This window comes from Limulus polyphemus, unplaced genomic scaffold (assembly GCF_000517525.1).
Source record: "Limulus polyphemus unplaced genomic scaffold, Limulus_polyphemus-2.1.2 Scaffold220, whole genome shotgun sequence".
In the NCBI taxonomy this organism is placed as follows: domain Eukaryota; kingdom Metazoa; phylum Arthropoda; class Merostomata; order Xiphosura; family Limulidae; genus Limulus; species Limulus polyphemus.
In genome coordinates, this window is record NW_013665830.1 from 793,860 (window position 1) to 816,152 (window position 22,293).

At 33.7% G+C, this 22,293-nt stretch overlaps 1 protein-coding gene across 1 annotated transcript in view; it reads right to left on the reverse strand.

The window, feature by feature from the left end:
- Positions 1 to 14,173, reverse strand: part of LOC106478524 — a 65,508-nt gene extending 51,335 nt beyond the window's left edge. Inside the window, exon 1 of the mRNA XM_013939073.2 lies at positions 13,907 to 14,173. Within this exon, the coding sequence (XP_013794527.2) occupies positions 13,907 to 14,173 (267 nt within the window). The remainder of the gene's footprint in view (positions 1 to 13,906) is intronic.
- Between the last annotated feature and the right edge of the window lie 8,120 nt (positions 14,174 to 22,293).

The window sequence follows — 22,293 nt, forward strand, 5'->3', positions numbered from 1 at the left end:
TGTGGAAATTCTAATAAACATTCTCACCAGATCAAAGTATTAGAAAAAAAATACATCATATTTTTCTTAACATATTCCAGAGAAATCGGGTTTGATTGGATGTATTATGAATATCAAAGATAGATAAACATTCACAAAATATATCACTGTATTCAATAACATAATATCAAAAGATAGATAAGCATTCACAAAGTATGTCACTGTATTCAATAACACAACAATATCAAAAGATAGATAAGCATTCACAAAGTATGTTACTGTATTCAATAACACAACAATATCAAAGATAGATAAGCATTCAGAAAGTATGTTACTATATTCAATAACACAACAATATCAAAGATAGATAAACATTCACAAAGTATATTACTGTATTCAATAACACAACAATATCAAAGATAGATAAACATTCACAAAGTATGTTACTATATTCAATAACACAACAATATCAAAGATAGATAAACATTCACAAAGTATATTACTGTATTCAATAACACAACAATATCAAAGATAGATAAACATCCACAAAGTATGTTACTGTATTCAATAACACAACAATATCAAAGATAGATAAACATTCACAAAGTATGTCACTGTATTCAATAGCATAACAATATCAAAAGATAGATAAACATTCACAAAGTATATCACTGTATTCAATAACATAACTTGTTCACTTAATTTATCAGATCATTTAGGAAATGCTTTATCTAATTTTTTCAGGATAAATTTCTTTCTTTCTTTGTTATTAAGCGTAAAGCTACTGAATGGGCTATTTGTGCTGCGCCCACTACGGGTATCGAAACTCGGTTGTTAGTGTTATAAGCCTTCAGACTTACAGTTGAGCCACTAGAGGCTTCAGAATATATAATGTTCGATTAGTATAAATTTACAGCTATATGCCTAACGTAAAATGAACCGAAGTTAATAAAAAATAGAGAGAGTTTTACCTCTCAAAGAATACAGATATTATTATTGTTTTTCGGGTGAATTATTTATCTGTTTTATCTAGAGCATTCTAAGCAATGTTCACCTAATGAAACAATGTAAATAACGACAAATTAAGTACAGGTGTTGTTGTTGTTGTTGTTTTTCCAAATTCTTCTTAGATTAAGACTGTTGGTTTTACAACATTTCGCTGGCTTTCAGCGTATAGACCGTAAAGTAATATTTATCAGACGAAATAGTTTATCTGAGATGTATATCTTTCATATTAAATAATTGTATATGTTAATAGTAATAACGTTTTTTTATATGGGCGCTTTATTCTGTAGTTATAAATAAAACAAAAGCAAAATATAAAGTTCTTAATTGTAAAAAGATATATCAGATATAAAAACTTAATTTTACTATTTTTAAAAAAGATAAACGTGAAAATTTAGTTTTCCTAGTTTTTACAGGACAGATGTTTGAAATTATCTGATCATTTATCAAAATTTACAGAATTGGCCTTGGTATTCTTTGATCACATACAAACAACGAACTATAAAAATAAGTAACCACAATTTTTACGACAATGTATTCAACAATGTACAACGACCATTAAAACGTACCTATTGTTTTTACGACAGTGTACTTGACAATATCGATAACTTTGTATTAAGAAAAACGTTTAATAAAGAGTAACATGTCCAATAAGCTGGGGCACTCTACATTATGAACAACGTTCAATGAATTAAAATCTAGCTACAAGGAATTTTAAAATAGGACCCAAAACGTTAGAGCTTTCGAATGGTTGACTATTCTTCTTCAGGAAGAGGAGTCAACTATTCGAAAGTGCTCGAGTTTTGTGTGTGTTTTTTAATTCGTTGCACCTTTTGTGTGTGATCCTGTGTGATAACTATTTTATAAGGATTAAAAACAAGCTGTTTAAACGGAAAATATAACTCTAAGCTATGTTAAGTATTTAAAAATTAAACAACTACCCCCATTCACTGTTTAAAAAATCAAATACACCTGAAGCAAAAGTATATTTTTACAGAAGATATTGAGATAAAAATATACAGCCATGTCTGATTATTATTCTACAATGTTTACAACAAATTCATATTCAATTAGAAGTTAGATACAACCTTGGCAAGTAACTAGCATGATAGGCCGAATTAGCATAAAATTTCCAGTTGTTATACTGATACTGTTTGTTTTCCCATAGGTATAAAAATAGGGGAAGTAAAATTATACGCTCGTGCTCGTGGACTCTATGCTTACCTGAGAAAACATGCCGGTGTTGAGTCGATGAAGCCTACGAGCGCTCTGTGTGTCAGCCAGCATTACTGGTCGTTTTAACTAACAAGCGCCCGTGGCCCACTTTTAAGCCCGCTCTATTTCGCTGCATTAAGCCTCAAGGCCATCAGCTTCAAATACCTGTTGATTTCTCTCTCTGTCTCTCAGCTTCTCCAGTAGCTTAGCTTCTATCTGATCACTCGTGACACGCAATAACATGCGGTTAAAGCGTTGATAGGTCACTTACTAAAGATAAAGATGTCAATGGAATAACACGAGGAATTTCAAATGTGTGTATATATATATAACTTACAACAAAGTGGAACTGACGTAAAACTGTCCTGGATAACTATGACATGAAAATGTTGGAATCATCCATCAGTACTATATCATAAAAGGTGGGGATTTTTGTTTTAGAGATTGCAAATTTATCTATGTACATATAAGTAATATTTTTAATTTGTTAAGTAAAAGCCACCAAAATTTTGAGGTGTGAAGTAAAAAAAAAAAAGATGTTTAAACATTGATAATTAATTATACGTTAAAACGTAAAATTTCTAGGCAAAAGTAAAGTCAAGAAAACATGCTTTACAGAGTGTAATAATCTTTAGGTAAAGACTGCCTTTGTCATCACGAGAAAATAGCAACAAATTATTCTAAACATGTTTTAATATAATATAAAAAAATTAGTTGGATTGTAAGTGTTAGACTGGAAAAATAATAGTCAAGGCTATTACTTTAAGGTGAAATTATATATACAACACAATAAAGTTAAAACATAATTTAAATGTATGATTATATAGCTATGGCAACATATAATTAGATTTGAAGGAAGGTTGGCAAAAATAATGATGCATAAAATCGAAGGAAGAAGAGCGAGAGGGAGCCAGAGACTTATTTGGCTCGATGGCGTTAGAAAATGGATTAGCGATGAGAAGCTTGAATTAGAAAATATTATGCAAACGCGAGGAATATAAAACAATGTAAACCAAAGTTGTCGACCCTTGGACTTGGGGAGGACACCATAATAAACCATAGTTGTCGACCCTTGGACTTGGGGGTGACACCATGATAAACCATAGTTGTCGACCCTTGGACTTGGGGAGGACACCATAATAAACCATAGTTGTCGACCCTTGGACTTGGGGAGGACACCATAATAAACCATAGTTGTCGACCCTTGGACTTGGGGGCGACACCATGATTGATAGCTATAAGAAGGCAAAATCACCGTATAAGATAACGTCAATTACTCCATTAGTTTTCTGTGTGAATCAGGAACCTGATGATCCATTATGTGATGTGAGATGCAAATGTTTGGCTATTCTGCCTACGCTCATAATTGAACATTTGTAGAGATGGATTACATCTTTAAAATAAAGAGAAACATGGTCACCATGTACAACAAGAGCTTAAAATCAGAACGTTTGGGAAAGTCCTGTGTATTCTTCAACCAATCCTGGAAAAGAATTATTTTCAGGGCATCTTTAGTGTTTCTTGAGTCACTTTATGAGACGTAACGGGTTCCCAATAGAGCATCCCACACATGGTAAAAGGAATTGAAGTCTAGTAAGCGAGTAGCCCACCAGTGGCTCAGCGGTACATCTGAAGACTTATAACGCAAAAAAAACAGGTTTTGATACCTTTGATAGGCACAGCACAGATAACCCATTGTGTATCTTTGTTTTTAAAAAACAAACAATCTAGTTAGCGTGTAAGCTACTCCGTTTGGTCAGTTTTTCAAAGAATTATTGACCAGTTTATCTCGGTAGAAGTGGTCAAGTGGCCGTTATCACCTCTTAGGCAAAAGTCAGCATATGGCAACACATATATCTTAAATTATTTGGCATTAAATGTACCATTTCGCAGGATGTAGAGATCCATTTGTTCTCTAATGCTTATTACAGACAAAACTATATTTCCACCCTGTTTATGAAAATGGGTGGGATTTAGTTCCAAGGTTTCTCTAAATGATTTACACCTATTATCTGACAACATAGTGAAGACAATTTATCTGTAAAAATATATTTTGTCTCCGTTGTGAATGTCTGGCATACAGATCAGCCTAGTGGGGTGACTTATACCCGTTTATACACTCACAAAGCGCCCATTTATTGCTGCGAACATCTGATTCAGTCATGAAGCAAGTACCTTAACATTTTTTGGAAGTCAGAATCGACAGGTAGCAGTCATCTGTTTGTGTTGGGAATGATGCTCTCCCATGTCCAGGTGTCCAAGCAATATTACCTTTGGCTAGGATGTGGTTCCATATTCTGTTATTGGCTAACTTACCTTCCTCTGGGGACTTTCCACACGAGTAAAACACCCTAATTCTTTTTTGAAGTCTAACCATGGATGGAGAGCAGTATGAAACATTTTAAACCATGTAATTCTCTTTAAATTGACAACTGAGACAATAATTTACGAGATAACTATAAATATATATAGCATAGATGAATTCATAATCGTTTACTTTCCAGATCACATGACTAATCATCAAATGCCTGATTTGCATAGCAATGAATTGAGTAGAATTTTAGTTTATATCTTATAGCAATAACAGTGGTTTTGCCTTGTCGTAGCTATAATATTAAAAAATCTCGTTTTCGTTCGGTTATTTAGAGCAGCGTAGTTTGTAGAAGCTTCACATAAGGAGAGTTTGTCAAAATGAAATATATATATATTAACATATATTGCTGCTAATAGTTCCCAAAATAAGATTAGGTGAAACAAATATATATTTTATCCTGTTGCATTGCAGTCGACAAAATGTAAGGTGTAGGCGTTAAATGTGGCATATGAAGTGACTGAGAAGATAAATAACGTCCGCGTATTATAGAAGAAAAGAATTGCAGTTTACATAATATATTATGCAAGTGAAAAATATTCCTTGAGTGAGGTGATCAATTTAATGCAATATACATACAAGAAAAGAGCAAAGTAGACAATTAGAATTTAGAGATAAGCGTGTTTTCTGTAAGGAATGCAGAGAAATGAGAATTTTCTAAAACATGATGATGACGATAGATTTATTTACGTATTTATGTAAGGTATATAAATCAGACTTTTATTATGTGATGCATAAGGTGTGTAGATAGGAAGTGTGATTTATGTAAAAGTAAGAAGACGATACGTGTGATGCGTGTATAAGGTATGTAGATAACATGTCTGATTTATGTGAAGTATGTAGATCAGATATGTGACTTATGTAAAGCATGTAGATCAAATACGTGATATATTTAAGGTATGTATATCAGATGCATGATCTATGTGGGGTATGTAGATCAGATGCGTGGTCTGTGTTAGGTGTGTAGATCAGATGCGTGATCTATGTGAAGTATGTAGATCAGTGCTTGATATTTGTAAGGTATGTAGGTAAGCTACGTGATCTATGTAAGATATGTAGATCTGATGCGTGATATTTGTAAGGTATGTATATCTGATGCGTGAGCTATGTAGGGTATGTAGATCTGATGCTTGATCTATGTAAGGTAAGTAGATCTGATGCGTGAGCTATGTAAGATGTGTAAATAAGAAAGGTTATAGATAATTACAGAATGAGTTAAAATCAATATAAAATTTAACTTCGGAAAAAAAAACATGCTTTCATCGCTTCATGTTGTTTAAAAAGCAACAGTTTTTTTCACCGTTAATCTGAACATGTAGTCTTATGGTAGAATAAAATCTATTTTGTAGAGAAAATAAATGTTTGTCTTATTACCAAACATTATCTGTATTACGATCCAACTACTCATTGAAAAATTGTTTAGAGTAAATAATTGGTAAGTGAATATAAAGTAATTATAAAATGTGAAAAGTACATCTTAAATGATTATTGAATTGCATTCGTTACACTGACCTATAAATTTAGACTATTAGTGGATTAAACCGGATAAAAAGATATAAATTTAGACTATTAGTGGATCAAACCGGATTAAAAGATACAAAATTAGACTATTAATGGATTAAATCAAATACAAAAAAGATACAAAATTAGACTATTAATGAATTAAACCAAATACAAAAAAAATACAAAATTAGACTATTAATGGATTAAACCAGATACAAAAAGATATAAAGTTAGAATATTAGTGAATCAAACCAGATAACAAAGATATAAAGTTGAAATATTAGTGGATCAAACCAGATAAAAATACATAAATGTAAAGTAAAGATATGTAAATAAGACGTCTGATTTATGTAAAGTAAGAAGGTGAGACCTGTAACGCGTAATGAGGTATATAGATAAGATATTTGGTGTGTATAAGGAATCTAGATTAGGCCAACCGAATAAAAATATATAAATTTAGACTTTTTTTCTGGATCAAACCGGATTAAAAGATTAAAAGTTTGAATCCATTCTACCAGATAACTAAATGGTTAACATATTTTTATCAAATTAAAGTTCACGAAATAAATAGCTTTTGAGTTTGTTTTCATAATTTTTTGGTGATATTTATTGTTTGTTTTAATATTTATTATTGTAGTAATAAATAAATAAAATCTTCATCTTTTCTTTTTCTTATTAGCTTTAAGTAATACACCTTTATTACTTAATTTTATTTATATAAGTGATATGTTGGAAGTTACGTAACGCTCAATTATATTCAAATTTTAGAAGTTTGGTTATCATTTAAATGTTTTTTTGTTGTTGTTGTTTTTATTGTCATGCCGTGTTATATAATATATTGAAGTTACACATTAAACTTCGTCATGATATATTTAGGCACATAATTGGCGCAGCAAGTTGGAAACAAATTAATACATAATATTCCTTAATGGGGGGGGGGGGGTTGAAAATTAAATTGAGTAATTGTAAGCAGCGCTAACACAACAGAATAACAACTTGTTGATGCTCGAGAAACTTTAAAATTAATAGTTTCAAAAAGTAAGAAATCTAAAAATTATTTTGATATTAATCTAAAAAGTTCGAGCTGCTTGTTTCAGGTTCCATATTTTTGTTTATTTGTGTTTGAAAGGATTTTCAGCATAAAACAACTTAAGGAGAAATGAATGTATTATGCAAAAAGTTACTAAAATTACGACAGGTTTTACCCATCTTATTCAAGAATTAACATTAACTTCGCCCCCCAGTGGCACAGCGGTATGTCTGCGGACTTACAACGCCGGAAACCGGGTTTCGATACCCGTGGTGGGCAGAGCACAGATAGCCCATTGTGTAGCTTTGCGCATAACTTCAAACAAACATTAACCTCTACCTAACCCATCGTAAAGTTATAAAACACCATATATTTATCCAAAATATCTTTCTTAGTAATGCTGTTGCTCACGTCTAAAACTTGGGCGTGAGTCGTATGTTCATGTTATATTTTGATAGAACAGGCTATTGTACGTAAATTGGTGTTAGTTTTTAATTTAGTATTTCCTGATAACACCAACAAAAATATACATAGTAACTGGAAATTTATTGAACAAAATACACAACTTACTACAATCTTTTTACAGAGAATGGAATATCATTTCATATAACTGTGCTTAATGTCCATTCTCATTTTTGTTATTTCATTAACTTTAAACAACTCTCCGACGTGCAGGAAGTCTAACGTTCCATCATATTAGCTGTATCTTATTCGATCACACCGAATGTCTTATATTTGTTCACATCAGATGCTTCAACAGTGGCACAGCGGTATGTATACGGACTTAGAAACCGTGTTTCGATACCCGTGGCGGGCAGAGCACAGATAGCCCTTTGTGTAGCTTTGTGCTTAATAACAACAATGCTTCAACATTCAAGTTGATTTATGATGTCCTACGTCTGATGCTCGAGAACAGAGGATGCCCAATGTTTGTCCATATCAGATGTCCCAATCTATTTATCTTCTTGTGTACCCTACATAGGATATACATCATGCTGGAAGTCTGTTCTCTGTCAACATACAGACTCTACTTTTGATGCTTCAGCGTGGTTGAAGATTAATGTCTCTCACCATCACATGGTCCAATATTCTGTGCATGTTTCTTTGTGCCACTTCTTATATTTGAATGTGCCGGATGTCTAATTTTCCTCTATAGACACCTTGTTTTGTTTTTTCAAACTTAACGCCTCGTTCATATCCACCCAACGTCTAATGCTTCAGTACAATGAAATGTGATGTTTTTCCTTATTATTTGGCCAACAAAGTGTCCTTCTAAATATGAGTTCTACATCTGATTCAGCAAGTCTGAAATAAACGTCACATCTAATATCCATTTTAAATGTGGTTCTGTAGTACGGAACACATCTTCATTCTACATCTCAAGTACCATTGGTTCTTTTGGAATTAAAACAACAGTATTTCAGTATTTCAAATGTACTGTGCCAAGTTTAGTGACCTCAGCTATTTTTTACTTATAATACCTAAAACAGATATAATATTAGTCTTCTACTTTCTAGCATTAAATGTATTCTGTTTCTAGGAAATTTGAAAAAATTATTTGGATAATCTGGCATACCCCACTGAAGGCTCTATCTTCTTCGTATAGCATAGATTATTATATAAAATCAAATAACAAATTTTGAAGTGTGTTGGTGTATTTAAATCAATGTTAAACATCACAAAAAATCACATTTGTTATAGCACCATTATTAAATGACGAAATACATTAAAATGCTGTATAAGTTTAAACATTAAGTGTGTCCTGCTCATTAAATGGCCATGCCCCTATAATTTCAAAGTCATGTGCAGCCTATTTCAGAATGTTTACTCTACTTTAAAAAATAAAATAAAAAAACGTTCAGGAGGACCGATTCGTTTAAAGACAAAAATTGGTAGTCCTTCTGGAAGATATGCTCATATCGAATATTAGTTACATAGGACTGTCGGGGATGTAGCTGAAAGTTAGGAACACTGAAGAGCCAATAATCGTGACAGAGATCTCAACTCTCAAAAAGCACAACTGTTAAAGCCCATCAGTCCCTGACACACTCTCAGAAAACCGGAAAAGAACGTGGGTGTAGTCAGAAGACGTTAGTTAGGTCAACATGAACTAACCTCACGTTCTCAAGAGTTCAAAGATCAAACATGAAAGGAAAGAAAATAGCGATTTGGCTCGTGGTTGGATGAAATTATATTTTCCATACTTACTATTCAAGTCCTGGATGAATCTTGTTGTGTGGAATTCTATACTAACTTTTCAACAGAGAGGGAAAAAATAACTTTTATCTTTACCTCAAATGTGAAGTTTACACCAATGCACTATACTAGTAATTATGAAATTAAAAATATATAAATATATTTAGCATTTAGTTGAAGAATAGTCAATCAACTCATAAGATTAAGGAAAGAACATTAGATAAAAAGAGAATCATTAAAGTTAAGTAACAGATGTCGGATTGCTTGTGTGTTGAATTTCGCGGAAAGCTACTCGAGGACTATATGCGTGGCCGTCCTTAATTTTGAAGTGCTAAACTAGAGTGAAGGCAGCTACTCAACACCATCCACCGCCATCTCGCGGGCTACTCTTTTATTAACGATTAGTGGGATTAATCGCCACATAATAAGGTACCCACAGGAGAAAGCTCGAGCATATTCAGAGACGGGCTTCGATCCCGCGGCCCACAGATTGCGAGTCGAGTGCTCTAACTACCAGGCTATGCCAGACGACAGATGTAGGACGAAGTTTCAATACAGCACGGAAGGAAATAGGATAAACTGTGTCCTTTTATTACGTCAATAGAAGCAACATGAGTACCCATAGAATCTGCTTGAGAGTTTTGAGTATACACCTTGACGTAAGTGATGGCGCTCGTGAGCGCTGAGTACATAAAATGTTTCTTGTGAGAACTCAAAGATCATAGGGTAGTCGTGGGTCCTGAGGACATGAGATAGTACTAACGAGTACCAAAAACAAAGAAGATACTCATTAACTCTGAGTGCGTTAGGCCCGGCATGGCCAGGAGGTTAGGGCGCTTGAATCGCAATCTGAGAGTCGCGGGTTCAAATCCCTGTCCCGCCAAACATACTCGCCCTTTCAGCCGTGGGGGCGTTATAATGTGACGATCAATCCCACTATTCGTTGATAAAGAGTATATCAAGGGTTGGCGGTGGGTGGTGATGACTAGCTATCTTCCCTCTAGTCTTTCACTGCTAAATTAGGGCCGGCTAGCGCAGATAGCCCTCGTGTAACTTTGCGCGAAATTTAAAACAAACCAAACTGAGCGCGTTAGGTGCTACTTTTGAACAATGAGAACGTAAGATAGCACTTGAGAAGTAGAAAATATTACATAATGGTTTGAACAATTAAAAATAGTGGTATCACGACCATTATTATTATTATTCAAACCAAACCTAGCCCACCGAGTAACTCGTGTTCTGATTTTATACATTTTTCCCAAGTGAGTAACACCTTATTTTAAACTTACACACACACACACACACACACACATATATATATATACACACATAGATACATACATATGTACACACACACACACACACACAGAGACATATATATATATATATATGCACACATAGAGAAAGTGTTTAAAATGCAAAGAAACTGATTTTCATCTGTTATTAATACTTCTAACTATATATATTTCTATTATTTATTTGTTGACACGTTCTTTCCATGAACTGGAGTAGGATGTTTGGAGACGACACTATGTAGGTTTTATTATTTGCCGAAAAGATGCTAATGAAAGAAAACACTTTGCATAAAATATTTACTGTAACAGTATAGACAAGGGATTTCCAGGTATCTCTGATGTTAGGAAAATAATCAAATTACGTACTTATGCGAATTTTTGCATCCACTTGAATCACACTACCTTCAAACAAGACCAACGTTCAAGTGGACCAGAATCATCCAAAAACAACAACTGGTAGGCCAATGGTCCACTAAAAATAGGAGTAATTCATATATATTGAAAGGATTTTTATTCTTATGCGTAGGTATTAACCATAAATTAATTTCGTCTACCGGAAACAAGGGTGTAACCAGCAATGCAAGTTGTGGACCATTTTCCTGAAGTCTACAAACACGAGGCAGGATCCATTACTCCATCTTGTAACCATAGTAACACTGTTTATCAGGAAGAAACTAGATATCTTGTAACCACAGTAACACTGTTTAGCAGGACGTTGTCCAATTAGAAAGCCCAGTTATTTGAAACTAAACGTTAATTTAATATAAATCAAAATTCAATATAATATTATATATTTATTAATAATGTCTTAGCAGCAGACTAAGCTTAAAAAATGTGAATCTTCTAAAGTGTTAAATTATTCTTTTTTAAGAGAGAGAGAAAAAAAAAGAACAACAACCTAAGTTGTGTGATTATCATGGCGCCAAGGTGGCGAACCCTTAAAATCAAATCGACCAAGTAGATCTGTATTTCGTTCAAAGGCGTTTTATAGAGTACAGAGTCCACTTTCGAAAGAGCCGGTTTCGCCCTTTAGTAAAAAAAACTATTTTAAATACTCGTAATTTTATTATAGCGTGCACGAAAGAATAGATGCTAGGATTATACGTACTTGATATATATATATCACACATATGAATGTATAATAAAATTGAATACAATAAACGGATAAACTATTTTAACTCCAGACTTTTTTTTTTCAAGAGTGGGAAATTAAAATTTAAATGTCACTTCAACTCGTTTTTTGTAATCAGATCAAAGTTATACTTCATCATAAGTTTAACAAATAATATAAATACTTAGATAAATAAAAGTATTTCTTGTTTTTTCTTTCAATCATTCTAGAAGTTTACCGAAATTTGCTTGAATATAAAAGCCGCGTATCTCTTATTCTGAATAATGTTAAATAATGTATCGAATGCTATGGAATATGTATCGGTATTGACCACAAGCGATTATCTTTTACTGTATCCTACTTTTTAGATTTCAGCTATTCAGTTCAATTTTATTCACGTACTAGATAATACAATATGTTATAAAAAAGTAATAAATTTCAACTACAATCAATCTGGTATATGAAAAGGAGACAACAAAAAAAGCAAAACAGAGAATGCTTATACAAAACGTATCCCCTCTAGCAGAAAATAAGTATTAGCAATTAAAAAGAAATAAACATATATACAAAAAAGTTACAGCATGTAATACATTTGATAACACTGACAGTAGTATCGTAATACTTGTATTTTTAGTTAACTATAAAAATAACTAAGTAAATCATACATTTAACAGATAGATTTTAAAATAAACCTTAAACGTTATCAAAGAGTTCATTGCTCCTATAATATCGTATATTGCATTCCAAATATATATCCCTTCATAAGTTATCGAACGCCGATTTTTTAAAAAGTTTTATGTGTGTACCTACATTAAGTCTTGTAACATGACAATGGATGTTTGTTATTTTTAAAAGAGGTTTGAAAACTGGGTATGTTAATCAAATTATTTGTTATCATAAACATAAAATTACCTAATAAATCTATTATAATAATTATCAGGTTTTGTCTGTCCCGAAAATGCGCGTGCACTTCATTTCAACAGATGTAAACAAAAGGCGGATGTAAGTACAATGTATACTTAAGTAGATATTTTGTAAAACAACGTATTAATAATTTATCAAAGTTTTTGAAAAGGTCTAACGTTAGCTCGTAGAATAACATTATAAGTTTATTTACTGCTAGTAATAAGTACGGTAAAGTTTAGTCCTAACTAAACTAAAGAAAAACATACACAAGTTACAGTGCTAATTTATCAAATAAAGGCTTAACTAATGTTAAGCCTAAGACAAGTGGACTTAAAGATTTCGGTGTCTGCGATTAGAATTATTTTGTGTTATTTTAGAAATCCTGTATTTAAAGAAGAACTGTTACAATAAAGGTATGAATTTGACAGCAAATATTTTAAGAGTCACTGCTAGTAATTATTTATTTCATAAATATTTAATATTGAGTATTTATGAAATAACTGATACACAGAATCCCGATAGTTTAAACCCAAAATTACTATTATAAATTTTATTTGAAGAAGTAAAAAATGATTTATATTGTATTTTGATGAACCTCCCCAACAAGTATTTGAATATATTAAATGTGAATATATAAAACTGTTAACTAATCTTTTTATTTTGTTTATAATACCTATACATATCTATATGTTGCAGCTATTTTCCTAATTCTTCTTATGTGCTCAAACCAATTTCATTGATTAACAATTATGATATCGAAAAACTTTATTGATGAACATCTTTCAAACAATACTCTTTCAAGCAAAGGCAACGATTGGATTAAAACTTACGCATGTTGAATACGTTATATTAAAACGATTTTGGAGTCTTGCCACGTCGTTACAGTCCATGTTGCCACGTCCAGTCATGCTCTATCTAATGGCCATGCATCTTGACAATAGCTCTTTGGCGTAGTTTCCAGGGTCACACTGTCATGTCCAAATTACACCATTTCTCCTTGCAAATCTTTTATAAGCCGTTTAGTGTAGGAATGATGGTTTGTTTATTTGTTATGAATTTCGCGCAAAGCTACACGAGGGCTATCTGCGCTAGCCATCCCTAATTGAGCAGTGTAAGACTAGAGGGAAGGCAGCTAGTCATCAATACCCACCGCCAACTCTTGGTCTACTCTTTTACCAACGAATAGTGGGATTGACCGTCACATTATAATGCCCCCACGGCTGAAAGGGTGAGCACGTTTGGTATGACGGGTATTCGAACCCGCGACCCGCAGATTGCGAATCGAGCGCCCTAACCACTTGGCCATGCCGGGCCAGGAATGATAGTTTCCCAGTGCCCATTTCCAGTCCTATCGTACAGAAGTGTACAGGCGTTGTGTCCTGCGACTTGACCACTAGGTCTTTGAATGGAATAGCTTGAATACCCATTGGATTCCTCAGCTGTTTGAAGTACGTGATGGTTAAACAAGTATGTTTTGGAAGAAACTTGTGTATACGTGAATTTTGTCGCTTTTCCAGACGAAGATCCTTCTTGGGTAGGTCGTGCAATGTTGCCTGGGGCATGTCGACGGCCACTATTTGTGAATTCCCAACTGTTACAAGACGCCGCAAAGTTGGGGTACACTTGTTACTGGTCTCTTTCTGGATTGTGCTGCTTCCCCAACATAAACCAAATTTCTTTGTTTTCTAATAACATTTGAATACAAGGGACATATATCCCTAAGTTGGAAATGCTAAATCCCCGGTCTGAACACACTATTATGATCTGAATACTCTGCGCCAGAAATAGTTTGTTACCTACCCTTCCTAAAAGCGATCAATTTTTAGTGTCTTCAAATTATCTACAAACGCTAAAAATGTCAAATTGTATTTCTGATAGATTCCATTCTACCTCGACTTTATATCGACTGTGGCTGTCAGATGACTTGCTGATTTGTTTATTTAAAATCGTTTTAATATAATGTAGCATCAGGCCTATGTTATAAAGTATCAAAAAGCTCATACTATTGCAAATTCTTAATTTCAAAAGAAACTAAATTTGCAATTGTAGGTCCGTATTTTTCTCTGAACTCTCTGAATTTGTCAACAAGGTTTGTTTGTTTGTAGTTAAGCACAAAGCTACACCAAGAGCTATCTGTGCTCTGCCCACCACGGGTATCGAAACCAGGCTTCTAGCGTTGTAAGTCCGCTGTGACACGGGGGGGGGGCGGTCAACAAGTAAAGTAACAATACACAAAATTGTAAACCGACAATATTAATTCACAAACAACAATGGAAGGTACAAGTAGAAGATAAAACAAGGACAAGTGCTCATTGTTGAACAAGTGAGAGACGGGTGAAGGAGCGTTTAACGTATCTTTCACAACTCCAGAAAACACTAGAAAATAAAGTTAAATTATAAGCTATGAAAATACCCACAGCTAAAACAAATTAACCCTTTAGAAAAACAAAACGAGCAAAATGAACGCTTCACAAAGTCTGTGAAAACTCTGAGTCCAAATTGAACTGAAAAAGAAAATTCAGAAAATTTTACACATGGTACAATCCTGTACCACACTTGAAACATTCATATTGTTACCACAGCGGGTGTCACGTGACGCTAGTAACACGTCATATTCCGGAAGGTTCGTGAATCCTCGAGTGTTTACTAGATTTGCGGCATTCTAGTATATATAAGACCGTCAAGAAGTGACGGCAACAAGGTAATTGAATTGCAGAGAGTGATACAGACGACAATTGAGCCAAGCGCGTGAATCGTTCGTTCGTTGTGAAATACAGCGTTTGTTTAAGTTATAACGTGACTGTGGAAATTAAGTGTATTGCAAAGTTGTATTGAGAAAGAATAAACTAGTTTTATTTAAGAAAGGACTTGTATCGCTAAAGTTTCTTCAGAAAGAATTTTTACGGAAAATTAACTAACGACCAGAGACGTAACAATATGTTACGAATGCTGTAAACAAGCGCTGACTAGTTGTTTATTAAGGTTTTGTGCTTCCTCGTAGCTTCATTAGCAATTTTGATGCAATATAAAAAGTGTTAAAATATTCTTTACTTTATTCTAAGCTGAGTTAGCTAATTGATACTTTAAAACCTGTTCAATGTTTTTAAGTACTCGAAACTTGTACGTGAAAATAGAGTATATGTGTGTATACACATACACACACACACGCACAGATATATATATATGTGAACATTAATGATAGTTCAAAACACGTTGTTTGATTTTACGTAGTTATCAATATGTCATGTGATTTAGCGTTTGCTGCACGAAATCTTTGATTTCACATAGGCAAAAACAATCAGTGCATTGAAACGTTCAATCCAACAACAACGACCTTAAACTTCATAATGAATATTCGAGCAATAGAGTAAAGGATTTTCCGAGATATTAAAGAAAGTTATTTAAATATGGAAGTGTGCAAGTAAACACAATACTTCTCGTATAATTCGGGTAAGGGAGAGTAGACATTATGTAAAGAGTTTTAGAATAAATAAATACAGAATGTTCACGATATGTTCAACCACGACTGCCTAACTTTGATGGAAAGTGGGGGGGGGGGGTGATAAAAAAAAAGCTAAATCAGTCTAACATAGCTGTTAATAATAATCGTGTCTGTACAATAACTGGAAAATTGGAGAGACGTGTGCCCCTTCTACCCTGTGTTAGGCGCCTATATATTCAACTGGATTTAAGTTTTCTCACGGACCAATGATTCAGGTAATCCAAAAAAAAATACGACCAAGACTTGGCATGAAAACAAACGCAGCTAGTTGTTCAAAAATATGCAGAAAAACTAAAATGAATTGAATCTACGGCTGTTGAACTGAGAAAATAGAAATTAAATTCTATTAAAATCGATATCATGCAGTTAATGAACGTTAACCCAATTTCAAAATGATACTTACTCAATTCACTGTTTTCTTGCAGTTTAAAGGCGTGCGGGATTGTGAATCCGACAGCTGGAAAAACACCTTCATCACGTTGGGTCCGTAGGTACACTGTAAGAGTGAATATTAGATTCCACTATTCGTTAGGCAAGAGAAGCCCAGGAACTGGCGGTGGGTGCTATTTGATGGGCTTTCTTTTCTCTATTCAGTTAGTTCAAAATTAGGACTATTAGCGCACAGATAGCCTTTGTATGATTTTACGTGAAGATCCAAAACAAACAAAAAGCTAGAAAGAAGACAAGAGAACGCGAACCACGAATCCTCGGATTCAAAGACCGGCACGCTATCCATTTGTCCACATCCCGTCCAGGTAACTGAAAATATAAACCAAATCACCTTCACCGCGTAAGTTAGATTGATTGTATCTCAAGTTACTGGTCTATAACTAAGCCGGTGAGATACATCAACAATTGAAATTATAGTCTTAAACAAAGCTTTGCTACTTGATTTCAACTGACGGGTTTTATATTTTGGTGAGCTCTTTTAAGAGGAACATTCTGTTCAAATTTTATTGAAAACTGGACAATTTCAAACTCCCAAAAGGCAAACGAAACCTGATTTTATGAGTTTTATATTCTGTGATGCTGTACTCAACCCTCGTTGATATTGAACGTTCCTGTAACTGGATTTGTTGTTCTAGAAGGAAATATCGACAACCACTCCAGACGATATTTTAACTACAAGCAACTCATGTGAAATTATCGTTTCTGAACGGCACCAGACATTAGGGTTGTCCTATATTAATGTATTTATTGGTGGCACCAGACTTTAGGGTTATCCTATATACATGTATTTATTGGTGGCACTAGACATTAGGGCTATCCTATATACATGTATATATTGATTGCACTAGACATTAGGGCTATCCTATATACATGTATGTACTGGTGGCACCAGATATTAGGGCTATACCATATACATGTATCAATTGATGACACCAGACATTAGGGCTACCCTATATACATGTATATATTGATAACACCAGACGTTAGGGCTATCCTATATACATGTATATATTGATAACACCAGACGTTATTGCTATCCCATATTCATGTATATATATTGATAACACCAGACGTTAGGGCTATCCCATATTCATGTATATATATTGATTGCTCCAGACGTTAGGGCTACCCTATATACGTGTATATATTGATAGCACTAGACATTAGGGCGGCAACATATACATGTATGTATTGATGACACAATACATTAGGGCTATCCTATATACATGTATGTATTGATTGCACCAGATATTAGGGCTATCCTATATACATGTATGTATTGATTGCGCCAGACATTAGGGCTACCCTATATACATGTATATACTGATGACACAATACGTTGCTAGGTGATGAATATGTTGCAAACACTCCGTTAATCGCTTAATATGTGGCTCATGTTTTTTTTTAGCTGAGCTAGATATAGATATTGATAACAATAGACCTTTTATCATCACACGGATAAGTTGCAAAATTATAAAAAGAAATATATATATATATATATTATTCCGACATTTTTCTTTTTTTAAGAGTGATGTACAGCTGTCATCCGTAGCATGAATGTTAACTGTTTGTACGAAAACGACGAGAGAGAGCTGCGTGTTATTACTTAAGATATAACGCAAGCTTATAATTAAATATGTTGCGTTTAAACGTAGTTTTTAAAAAGTTTAAAATATTTTGATAACTTTCTTTTATATGCAAGTCAGATTATAAACACATAAATGTACTTTGGAAACGAAAGAGAACACGTGCTCGTATAAAACACGTAATTATAGGTTCAATTTAAAAGCGTTTTTTTTTCTTTTTGTATGTGTGTGTGTGAGTTTTACAAAAAATTCCTGCCCCCCCAGTGGCACAGCGGTATGTCTGCGGACCTACAACGCTAGAAACCGGGTTTCGATACCCGTGGTGGCCAGAGCACAGATAGCCCTTGTGTAGCTTTGTGCGTAATTAAAAAAAAACAAGCAAAAAATTCCTACAAATTTCTCCAGTGGGTAAGCATTAAGTTCACGGACTTACAAAGCTAAAATTCAGTGTTCGAATCCCTGCGGTGGATAGAGCGCATATAGCTGATTGAGTAGCTTTGCGCTAAAACAATAACATTTCTAAAAAATATGTTAAATCAATGTTCTCTATCGACAGATTGTATATTTAATTGACCAATATCTTGCCTTTCGACGTTTCATTTAGGACTTCTTCCAGAGGAATTGTAACTCGTGGTGCTGATTGGTCGCCAGTGATAATCAGGCATGTATAGACCAGAGGGTAAGAAACTAACATAGGTGTAAATAATTATGTAATATTCGTAAAGAGGTCATTAAATATTAAATGGGGTAATTAATAAAATATCAATATGGATTATTAATATGAATGCAGAGAGTAATTAATATTTAATAAAAAAGGCATGGAATATTGATAGCATCATCCAATATGGCTGCTTACACGGGAACGTCATCTTGGCAGGTGCGACGTCAAAGGGCAATCGGACGTGATCGGGGGCCAAAGGTCGAGTCAAAGGTAATATGAGCTTAGCATCCTGCCACACTACTGATGAGTTGAAATAATATAAAAGTACTTATTTAAGCTTGTGGTAAAATTTGTATGTATTCAAGTTCAAAAGGATACCTAAATCAGGGCGTTTGATAGACAATTAAAAGACATAACTGTTAGACTATTTAGCGGAACTTTATGTATAAATCGCGATGCGTCGATCTGAAGCAAACATATTATTACATCCATAATCCTGAAGCGATTGCAAACGGTAATAACTCAACTGTGTATGTATGCATAAACATGAACCGTTTGCTTTTAATTTCCTAATGTTGTGTCTTTTGTCTTTGCGATGTAAGTAAAAAGTATACTTAAAATTTACAAATAACTGAATATAGCCAACTCTGTAGGTGGCGAATACATTATACGTGCCAAGATTTGTAGTGATAAGTTTGAAATAGGTTCGTGGCCAACAGGAACAAGTTGAAAATCATTCAGGATTCTTGTTTCTAGAACAATGATTTCATAAAAACAAAGGTTCGTAAGAGAGTAGTGATACTACTAGATTATTTTGATAATTTACGTTGTTGGTAGATAGAACGTTTCTTCATGTTCATGTGCACTACTTGTGTGTACTTTCTATTTGACATGTTTTTAGTACAGTGGTCGGACGAAAAATAGAAACACCCAGTGGAAACGGCTTAGTAACGTATGGTTCCACCTGTGGCTGTTAGAGCTGTTTCAGTTATTTACAGTAGGACATTTGAAAGTTCCTGAAAACTATGCTGAGGAATTAGATTCCATTTCTCGAGGATACAATTGATTTAAAAAAAAAGTATATTGATATCCTTCACTTATGATGATATTCCAATCACTGTTACTGATGAGACTTAGGGAATATTCGCCATGGTATGATAGTCTTTGATATTCTTCTTCTTACAAATTGCCTTTTTGGATCGCTGAAGCTCCTATTAATCAAGCTTCTACAATTTGCCCTCTTTGGATGTCATTTAAGTCACACTTCTTTCCCATGTTGCTTGACAACCAACGTGGAATATAGCTTACATATGTTTCTTCTTACAAATTGCAATTTGGATCACTAAAGCTCCTTTTAAACAAGCTTCTACAATTTTCCCTCTTTGGATGTCAGTTAAGTCACATTTCTTGTCCATGTTGCTTGACAACCAACGTAGAATATGGCTTACTTATGTTTAGATAATACAAATCACTTGTCCCAGAAGTCTTTGGAATAATGAATTAACAAGTCAACTAGGATCTAGTCCAGTTGATATCTGCGGAAGAATGGGCACATCCTTAACTTAAACAGGTATTTTTTTCAACCCATGTACCTGAAAACTTTAAGTGTAGGGTGAAAAGTTTCTTAAAGAACGTATGGATTAATTTCTACTATCAGCAGCTTGTAACGTTTAAGTTTAAAAGTCAGGTGTATTAACACACATCACTGCCCATAACTTCCATCGTTTTCCAAGTAACACATCCTGATCTCAAGGATCATCTTACTTGTACTTTATGCCATACTTCTGGCCTCAAATATCCTTTTTAAATGTCTTTCTATCAGATATTCTGACTTTAAATTGCCATCTTATTTGACGTGCTTGTCATACCTTTGGACTTAGTCAGCTTATCTGTTTTGTTTGTCATGCAGTTATCTCTCATTAGGGTTATATATTTTACTTTTGAATGGAATTGAATAACATTAATGATAAATATATTGACAGCATGTCCAGGTACTTTTTATTATATTTAACAAAGTTTTTATCTTGAAAATATATGGCAACAAAACCCAGGCTTATGAAATATCAAAACATTATTAAAAGTTATATATATATACATGTATGTGTGTATGTATATTTACTTGTACAGCTTTTCAATATGGCTGACATTGAAATAAAAGAAGTCTCAACCACAACACGGACAGTGCTTAATAGCCAAGTTCACTTTCTACTTACGTATAGAATACAGAATAATCAGAGAAGTTTCTAAAGGCCATATATTTTAAAGGTAAAAACTTTGTCTTTATGTTACCTTTTTTGAGCTTAAATATAATGAAAAGTACCTGGACATTCTGCCAAGAATTATGTGTAATATCCAAATTATTTTATTCATTGTTGCATTAACCATCAAACATTTTATAGTTGCTCTATTAATTATCTGTTTTCAGCATTTTTTCAGATTCGAACCCGCGACCCGTAGATTCCGAGTCGAGCACCCTAACCACCTGGCCATGCCGGGCCTAAATTCTAACTATCGATCCTGGAAATACTCTAGTTTAAAGTTGAAATACTTACTAACCTCTTACGTTATAATTATCACATTTAACAATCTGAAACTGTACGTGAATAGCTTTTTACTTTGAAGATAAATATAACAAAAACATAACCATAAGAAATCATTTTTATCTGTCACAAAACTTGAATCGGATACAGACATAAAACTGCAATGAACTCAAGGAAAAGAAACATTTTATAGTAATACAACCTTTACACTAATTCTTATTTAATTAACGACACATTAAAAAAAGTGTGCGTTTGGCGTAAGTAGTTGAAACTCAGTAATTAATCAACCAAACGGCTAGAAATGTATTGGGTCTTTCCCATACTTATGTTGTATTTCTAGTCGTTACATCATCACGTATGCAAATATCTGAATCATATTAATCACGAGTTGACCTCGATATCAGTCACCCGCGAATCATGCATGGTCTAGAACCATCCGAGGTTACGGGGATTTTCCTGGATGAGTAGAGATCTTTCCTCCGCTTGAATTTCTTTGGTATGCCCAGATTGAACCATTTTTCAAGAGCACAAAATACTCAAATGCCCAAAAGTGACGGAACAAGAATTCAAATTCTGAAGATGTTTAGTGGAAAATACGAGTGAAAAAATAATTCAGTTGTTAGTTCGTATACTTAATGACAACTATACGTAATTGTTTAAAATATGACTGCCTATCTTTTTGGGAACGCGGGGTAGGCCAAAAAACAAACCTAAGTCAGTCTCGCACAGTTGTTAGAAATAATGCATCTACACTAAATAAAAAAAAGTGTGGGGAAGCACGTGCCAGTTCTGCCCTATGTGTTAGGCACCTATGTTTTATACAATCTTGGGTTTTCTGAATGATTCATAGTCCTATATGATACACATTAAAAAGAGTAAGTTTTTATAGATCTAATTACACATAGGGAATAACTTATCACAAATATAAAATCTGATCTCATCA